The 9,526-nt window shown below is 41.8% G+C and overlaps 1 protein-coding gene across 1 annotated transcript; it reads right to left on the minus strand.

Moving 5' to 3' along the window:
* Nucleotides 1–1,108: 1,108 nt before the first annotated feature.
* LOC124270806 (mucin-4-like) lies at nt 1,109–9,204 on the minus strand. The gene is made up of 3 exons (XM_046705848.1): nt 9,195–9,204; nt 6,782–7,945; nt 1,109–2,049 (listed from the first exon to the last, which is right to left on the minus strand). The coding sequence occupies exons 1-3, from the start codon at nt 9,202–9,204 to the stop codon at nt 1,109–1,111; spliced, it is 2,115 nt and encodes a 704-aa protein (XP_046561804.1).
* Nucleotides 9,205–9,526: the final 322 nt, after the last annotated feature.

Below are 9,526 nucleotides of genomic sequence, written 5' to 3' on the forward strand. Positions count from 1 at the left end.
GGCCTGAGGCCTTAAATACAATAAACACTTTGACTTGACTTTGACTTGACATATATCTCCATAGATTATATGAATACTGATGGTATTATAATTAACCAATAAACCATGCCCTTACTTCGCGTGTCAGTGGGTGTTAGATCCTGAATATGCAAACTCAGCAGTTTTCATCATGGCATATTAATTTAATAGAACGTCCTGTGGAGACGACCAAGGGTATATAAAGCCAAATAATCTTGTCTTCAGCAGAATCGTCCTCTTCCCAACAACATCCACTCTCAATCATGAAGGTAAGTTTCATTCTAAAAGCTGTAGAAAATACACATTATACAATATTTTAATAATATATTTTCGAATAATTTTACTGCATACCTGATGGTTGATGGGTTAAGCGAAGATGCAATGGGCCTTTTGGCTATGTAGAAGCAAGAATGACACGTATAATCGTATGAAAGGTGTACTAAAGACCGCTTTGAATCGTTCTTGACAAATAGCACAGAATGCCAGCTTCATGTGAAAGAAAACTCCGAAATGAAGAAGGTATGAATTGACGAGCACGGGAATAGTGCTGACACAGGAAACATGCAGGAAACATAATGTTGGAAGCACATAAGGGGCACATGAAAGCACACGTGTTCCTTTATTTATTTCCGGATTTTCACTCACAATGCAGCACAATACATGTGAAGAAACCTGAAAAGAGGATAGAAACTCGTGCTCACTTATTTGTTCCCATCAGTATATAATCATACGATTCTACAATTCGAACCGACGGTCGTAGGTTTCTATCGCGACTTTACATACTTTGTATGTTGTACTTTGTGGTGATTTCGTTACGTCTGAGGTGCTTTAAATAACTCGGGATCAGTTTTCCAACATTTGGAGTTGATAATACCGACAATTTGGTTACATGGTTATCCTTGAGTTAACATCATAATCGTTCAAAAACTACTCCATACTAATAGAAATATAGTCTCAATCTATTTATGGTTGCCATTGTACTTTGTATAGGTGTGATTTAACGTACATCCTGTGTTTACATAAGTTTACCCTATATCAAACAGGATATATTAATGTCATTTCGTTACAAAGATGTATTTTAAATAAGCACCTATTGTTTTCTCAGGTCATCGTCGTTGTATTGTCCGTGCTGGTGTGCTCCACCCTGGCTCAGGTGCCTCTGCTCGGTGGAGGTCTTGGAAATGGTGCTTTCGGTTTCGGTTTCAACAACGGTGGTATTGCAGGAAAAGGCTACGGCTATAACAATTACGGATACGGTAAAGGATCTGGTCCCTTCGGTGGCGTTGTCGGTGGTAACGAACTTGCTGGGCATGGTGGCATCCTTGGGGGACACGGTCTTGTTGGACATGGTGGCATCGTTGGTGGACGTGGCGTCAATGGAGTGTTTGGTAATGGACTTGCTGGTCATGGAGGCATCGTTGGTGGACACGGTCTTGCTGGACATGGCGGCATCGTCGGTGGACGTGGCATCAATGGAGTCCTCGGAAACGGTCTTGCTGGCCATGGTGGCATCGTCGGTGGACGTGGCATCAATGGAGTCCTCGGCAACGGTCTTGCTGGACATGGAGGCATCGTTGGTGGACGTGGCATCAATGGAGTCCTCGGAAACGGTCTTGCTGGCCATGGTGGCATCGTCGGTGGACGTGGCATCAATGGAGTCCTCGGCAACGGTCTTGCTGGCCATAGTGGCATCGTTAGTGGACGTGGCGTGAATGGAGTGTTCGGTAAGGGACTGGCTGGACATGGAGGCATCGTTGGTGGACGTGGCATCAATGGAGTCCTCGGTAACGGTCTTGCTGGCCATGGTGGCACCGTCGGTGGACGTGGCATCAATGGAGTGTTCGGTAACGGACTTGCTGGTCATGGAGGCATCGTTGGTGGACATGGTCTTGCTGGACATGGTGGCATCGTTGGCGGACACGGTCTTACTGGTCACGGTGGCATCGTTGGGGGGCACGGTGTTGCTGGACACGGCGGCATTGTTGGTGGACGCGGCATTAATGGGGTCCTCGGTAACGGACTTGCTGGTCCCTTCAATGGCGGAATCGGAGTTTCAGGACCTTTCGTCGGAAAGTTTTAAGCAGCAAGCGGCCATTGCTACTAAGATGAGATGTACATTTCTCGAGGGATTAAGTTTTATACTGAATATCTTTTTGCAATTTTGGATGAATAAAAACAAACCTATACATACCTACAGCCTTTATATCATTCTTGACATACTGTAAGCATATGTGTCGTAAAGTTGGATTGCTTTGAAATTGTGAAGACAGATTTTTCTTACAATTACACAGTATATTAAATTCCTAGCGAGTATAAATAGCACCACATATTTGGGAATAAAGCCCATTTTATACACATAGGACCCGTCAGTCTGGCCATTAGCGAAAAAATAGAACACTTTAGCAATCATGCTTCTCCCCACCGCTAGAGAGTTGAACAATTTTTAATCTGTTTTCGGTATTGAAGTCTACATAAGCCTTAAAAAGCCTGTGTATTTGTTTGTAAACTGTGCCAGGTGTGCGGGACAGGATAAGCTCACCTTTTCGAGAACACCTGGTCTTGTGATAATGACTCACAAACGCGTCCTCTTGATGGAGTGAAAATTGTAAGAGCAGAGATTTCTCAAGGGCGTTATAAGGGTTTTCTTTCTGATAATTACTACGGACAGTCCTAACTCAGAATAAGGGAATGGAAAAAATCCTTAAAGTCTTATATTGTTTACCTAAGCATGTTTTTTCAACACTCGAGTTCGGTTATACACTGATTCCTTTTAACTGATACGGCAGCTGGTTTTCCTAATGAGGCACTCTCACAAAGTGAGGTAGATCGTTGACTGATGACATAGGTTTAGGTGGTGTCAAACGGATGACAGTTATTTGGGCGTATATGGGATTCGAAACCAGCGGTTTGTTCTGTTTGCACAATGTAGAGTCGCAAGGAACGAAATTGTATTTCCTAAGACCCATGTTTATATGTAGATATAACATATATACGGTGGACTCACTGACTGACTGAGTTTAGTTTTACGCCGCTTTTAGCAATATTCCAGCAACATCACGGCGGGTGACTCCAGAAATGGGCTTCACACTTTGTGCCCATGTGAGGAATCGAACCCGGGTCTTCGGCGTGACGAGCCAACGCTTTAACCACTAGGCTACCCCACAGCCCCTATAAACGGTAGAACTAATATACAGTATAGATACGTTTCAAAACACTTAGTTTACAACCTTTACTCGGGTCTTAATTTTTCATATGGCCATTTTCATGTTTACTCTCGTCGGCCGTTGATGTTCTAGAGCGGCAACCAGTGTCCTACTGAAAAAATGAAGCAGCACATTGATGTTATTTGAATATACTCGCATAAAATGCAACACTTGGTGCTCAAACATCAGTTTCATTTGTGTGTGTGTGTGTGTGTGTGTGTGTGTGTGTTTCATTGAGATTGTTTGAATATAATTGGTTGAAACGCATACATATGTGTGTGTGTATGTGTATTCAGTTCACTTTTCTGCGCTGTAATATCATTCTGAATTAAATTTATTCACATCAGAATCACTTTATACTGATTCAAGCCTGCGCCCTGTACGCCCAGTGACCTGGGTTCGAGTCTCCAAGTCAAACTATGTGTGAATAAAAGCGACAAAACCTTTTCCACAGCCATAAGAAACTTTAAACAGAGTCAGAGTATGTGTTTATGAATCACTATCAGATGACGTGGTAATGATACCAGGCGTTCACGAAAATGTGAGCGTATCCTGTCCCACCGTGTCATCTGTCCTGAACAAGGGTGGCCCAGCTGTTGACCTTTAAAAAATCGGGAACCTGCGTTACAAGTCAAAATAGGGATGCCACTGTCACTCATGCGTCAATGTGCACAATTCCTCACATTGAACAATTCATGCACCACAAAACGTTTTGAAAGCTTTATTGAGGTCTTGAGTGATGTAGCCTTGATCGGACAACTACTGAATAAAAGTCTTATGACGCCCTTTGAAGTCATGGTTAAATGAGCATGCTCGTTTGAAGCACAACAGTTTGTATTTCAAAACCGAAAGGCTCATTGCATTTACGTCCATTTACGTCCTCACGCATTCACTCCCCTTTTTAAAAACAACAACAAAAACAGGTGTCCTTTTCGCCCAATAAAAGTGAAATGTTTTATGTATCTGATTTTCTTATATTAGTTTTACTTACGATATTTTATTACCCTTATGAGAAGGAGGACATAGGGTAGTATTTTCCCGTAAATCCCTGGGGAGGTTACACCGATTGTTCAGCGTTGATTGGCTGTTTCAGAAAATAAGACAGCCAATCAACACGTACTCATGTGGGGATTCCCCACATCGCGGGGATATTTTCATTGTAGCGTTTTTTAGATCGAAAACTGATATGAGTAATAAAACCAATAACCAATTCGCCAAGGCTTGAGAATTACGCAATTAATATGACTGGAGAAAGATAAGTTGTCTAAATCTGCAATGAAATGTTTAACATCTTAAACGCTGATTAATTCAGAGAAGAAAATATTTAACGTTATACCACTGGTGTTTCGCGAAGAAGCAATTCCCATATTTCACTCAGTCTGGGTTTATGTGTTTAAGTGACGGTGAATATCAAAATACTATCAAGTATTACGATAGTTTGCCAGATTTGTGTAGGTAAGCAATACCATTAGATAAATCCAAGACATATCAGCCAAAGATAACCTGCAATATGAATACGTTTTATCACGTCTCTCTCTCTCTCACTCTCACTCTCACTCCCTCTCACACACACTTTCTCTCTCCCTCTCTCTCTCTCACACACACTCTCTCTCACTCTCACTCTCTCACACACACACTCTCTCCTCTCCCACACACACTCACTCTCACTCTCTCACTCACTCTCTGTCTCTCTCTCTCTCTTTATCTCTCTTTGTCTCTCTCTCTCTCTCTCTCTCTCTCTCTCTCTCTCTCTCTTCCACACACACACACACAAACGGACACACATACACGCACACACACATCCAGGCTGCTTGGGGACTTTGGATAATGATAGGTACTCAGTGGCCTAAGTTGGTCATAAAAGGCGCCTTGTGGTCGAGCATATGCATATATCAATCACATGCTGTGGGTCGGATATTTACAGGCCGCACTTAATTAGCAGGGGTACATCAAACCACAGCGTAAGTAATAAAACATGTCAAGGCATTGTTCCGTGTGAAGAACATAGTTATGGACAAATATCTAGAAAATCAAATATGTACTCAATTTGTTAAGTATATTTTTGTCCGATACACTCAATGTAAATGGCCTTTGCAACAATTAACATTGAGAAAAATAGCTAACATAAGAACAAAATATATGCAATGTGAGTGTCTATCACAAATGAAGAATAATTTAGTTTGCATGCACCTATAACAATATCAGGTCAGTTTACTATGTATTTGTACATAAAATATTTAATTATAAATAATATAATTCTACTTGTGGAGGTTTTTTTCAGTTTAATGACAAGGTTTAGTTGCAGTTTGGTAATTTGACTAGTACTAATATTTCATTTGCTTCAACTGTTCCTTAATGATATGATCCAATATCTGGAGAAAGAGAATGTTTGAGAGGCATCGGTGCTCTCATGGATGTTTGTCAAAAGAAGCTCAATGTAATATTATGCTGTTTGATTTCCCAAAGAAAATAGTGGTTTGGGATATGAGAAGCGCTAATAAAGAGGAATATTCAATACGGTAAAGGATGCAGCTTAACATCTTTCATTATTTCTAGACACTGGTGATACTGAGATTCTGTACTTGGAAACCATAATGATTTAAACAGATGCATGTCTCAAGTGCATGTTGATCTTCACAGCCATTAAGCAAGGTATCTTCAGAGGTTATATGAATATTGATGTTATAATTAATAAAAGAAATGTGACCTTCGCGTGTCAGTGGGAGTTGGATCATGAATATGCAAAGTCAGCAGTTTTTCATGAGCACATTAATTCAGTGGAATGTCGAAAGCAGACTGCCAAGGGTATATAAAGCCAGATACTCCCGTCTTCAGCATCAGATTCATCCTCTTCCCTACAGCAACCCCCTCCACTCTTAATCATGAAGGTGAGTTTCTTTCTTATATCTTAAGTTCCTAAAGATAAATAGTATAGTTGTATCCTTAAAATCGTTAATTTTAAAATATTTAAATGTTATGCATGAAGGTTAACGGGTTAGTTTGCATTTTGTTTGAGCGGTTGGATCGACAATAACATATCCATGGACACCAACGTTTAACCGTACTTATGACCAGGTGTACTGAGTGGGTTTGGTTTGACGTCGCTTTGAACATTTGAACAGTACTTAAGTTACATGACGAAAAGTGAAACAGGTTCTTGATACTTTTGGTGAGACCCACGAGTACCAGTATGGTACTGACAAAATTAAAAATATAAAATCTGGAATAGGAACTCACGATCATAGATCTCTGGCACTACTTTTCTGACACAAAAAAATAATTGTTCACAGTAACACCTCACTAATAGAAACATTTGTTTGGATGAAACGATTGAGTCATGAGTGCCAAATGTGGTATAATCCCCATATGCTACCCTTTGGAAATGGGTGCAATTTTATGTGCCAGCTATGGAACGTTTACATTACATGCATTAAAATCAAATGAAAGTAGCATGAAAAATCATTTATTGTAAAAATTATATTTTTAATATATTTTTCTTATGAGTATATATTGTTTTCTTAGGTCATCGTCGCTGTAATGTCAGTGTTGGTGTGCTCCACCCTGGCTCAGGTGCCTCTCATCGGTGGAGGTCTTAGAAAAGGTGCTCTCGGATTCGGTTTCAACAACGGTGGTATTGCAGGAAAAGGCTACGGCTATAACAACTACGGATACGGTAAAAGCTCTGGTCCATTCGTAACAGGCATTGTTGGTGGACGAGGCGTCAATGGAGTGTTCGGCAACGGACTTGCTGGTCAGAGAGGCATCGTTGGTGGACACGGTCTTGCTGGTCACGGTGGCATAGTTGGCGGACACGGTCTTGCTGGACACGGCGGCATTGTTGGTGGACGTGGCGTCAATGGAGTGTTCGGTAACGGTCTTGCTGGTCGCGGTGGCATTGTCGGTGGACGTGGCGTCAATGGAGTCTTCAGTAACGGACTTCCTGGACATGGCGGCATCGTTGGGGGACACGGTCTTGCAGGACATGGCGGCATTGTTGGTGGACGTGGCGTCAATGGAGTGTTCGGTAACGGTCTTGCTGGTCACGGTGGCATTGTCGGTGGACGTGGCGTCAATGGAGTCTTCGGTAACGGACTTGCTGGACATGGCGGCATCGTTGGTGGACACGGTCTTGCTGGGCACGGTGGCATTGTTGGCGGGCGTGGCATCAATGGAGTCTTCGGTAACGGTCTTGCTGGTCACGGTGGCATCGTTGGTGGACACGGTCTTGCAGGACATAACGGCATCGTTGGTGGACGTAGCGTCAATGGAGTCTTCGGTAAAGGTCTTGCTGGGCACGGCGGTATTGTTGGTGGACATGGCGTCAATGGAGTGTTCGGCAACGGACTTGCTGGAGGCATCGTTGGGGGACACGGTCTTGCAGGACATGGTGGCATCGTTGGTGGACGTGGCATCAATGGAGTCTTCGGTAACGGACTTGCTGGACATGGCGGCATCGTTGTTGGACGTGGCGTCAATGGAGTGTTCGGTAACGGTCTTGCTGGACACGGCGGTATTGTCGGTGGACATGGCGTCAATGGAGTCTTCGGTAACGGACTTGCTGGACATGGAGGCATCGTTGGGGGACACGGACTTGCTGGACACGGTGGTATTGTTGGTGGCGTTGGTGGGGTGCTCGGTAACGGTCTTGCCGGTCCCTTCAATGGCAAACTCGGAGTTGCTGGATCTTTCGCCGGAAGATTTTAAGCAGCTAGCGCATTTTGCTTCTTGAAGGAAAATGTCTTGAGGGATTGTGTTTTGTACTGAATACCACTTTGTAATTTTAGTACCTTTTGAATAAATAAATAAATAACACATCTAATCTTACCTGCAACTTCCGTATTATTCCTCACATAACCTGGGTCGCGTTAACTGATTTCGTGAATGCAACATGAAGTATAATTAACTTGGAATGGTATAAACATATTTCTGAAGGAGCGGTGGGGTTGTCTAGTGGGTAAAGCGTTCGCTCGTCACGCCGAAGACCCAAGTGCGCTTCCCAACATGTGTACAACGTGTGAAGCCAACGTCTGGTGTCCCCCGCCGTGATATTGCGGGAATATTGCTTAAAGCATAGACAAGCTTCATGGCACAGATTTGTTCAGTGAATTAGATATGCTTACCGGCATAGACATTACTAATGTCATGGATATGTTTTATGACATAGAAACTATAAATAGACATGATTAATGGCAGACATGCTTCATGACACAGACTTGCTCAATGAATTAGATATACCAACTGAGATGTCCGATGACACATATATGCTTCATGACATAGACATGCTTTATGACATGGACACGTTTAATGACGTAGACATGTTCAATGACACAGACATACTTCATTACAGAGATATGTTCAATGTCAAAGACAAGCTTAATGACATAGTTGAGTTGAGTGTGAGTTGGGCTTTATGTCACATTGGTATTGTTCAAGTCATATAGTGACGAGATCAAGTCTGCATTCATACACATTTTAAGTACAAAGTCCAAATGAGTTTTATTAAAAAACATATTTATTAATTACATTATTATTTACAAACAGAAAATGCCATAGCACCAAATTCGAAAACAAGCAATTCGTTATTCACATTACATAGTTACAATTTATGACTTAACGACATAAGCATGCTTGATGACTTAATGACATGGGCATGCTTGATGACTTAATGACATAGGTATGCTTGATGACTTCAAAACTTTATGACATAGATAAATTTAATGACACAGACTTGCATCATGACATTCACATGTGTAACGACACAGACTTGCATCATGACATTCACATGTGTAACGACACAGGCAGTATGAGATGACATAGACATGCTTCATGACATGGATCTGTTTATTGACGCAGACATAATCAAGTTCAATGACATGCACAAGTTCACTCGCCCATTTCTGGTGTCTCCCACCGTGATATTGCCGGAATATTGCTAAAAGAGGCATAAAACCATACTCACTCACGCACACTCACTAATGGACATAATGGAGAATATGTCTCAAAAGATTAATAGAAATAACATTAGTGTTTGAGTGTATTTTGTGTCATGTTTGAAAGTGGGGTAGTGTGAAAGAATTGGCTCGTCAATATGAAAGCCCTCGATTTCCTACATGATATAATGTGTTCAGCTCAAATCTCTAATCACCCTATTCTTAAAGACTGCAATTTTGTTTCCGTAATTTTATCTCGACCCTCGGCTACGTCAACCAGGCAATATATGAAAAACACTTCCACTTCATGGTTATATCCTAGACATCCTTTTTAGATACTCTAGACAAACATACATCTAATCATATTATAGTATG

Source organism: Haliotis rubra, unplaced genomic scaffold (assembly GCF_003918875.1).
Source record: "Haliotis rubra isolate DU_JTF1 unplaced genomic scaffold, ASM391887v1 Scf155, whole genome shotgun sequence".
In the NCBI taxonomy this organism is placed as follows: Eukaryota; Metazoa; Mollusca; class Gastropoda; order Lepetellida; family Haliotidae; genus Haliotis; species Haliotis rubra.

Bases quoted from the DNA above. Each gene is read 5' to 3' on its own strand.
- LOC124270806 (XM_046705848.1), bottom strand. The intron at 2,050-6,781 runs GTGGAGCACACC...CCGCCATTGAAG, and splicing joins TGAGAGGCACCTGAGCCAGG to GGACCAGCAAGTCCGTTACC.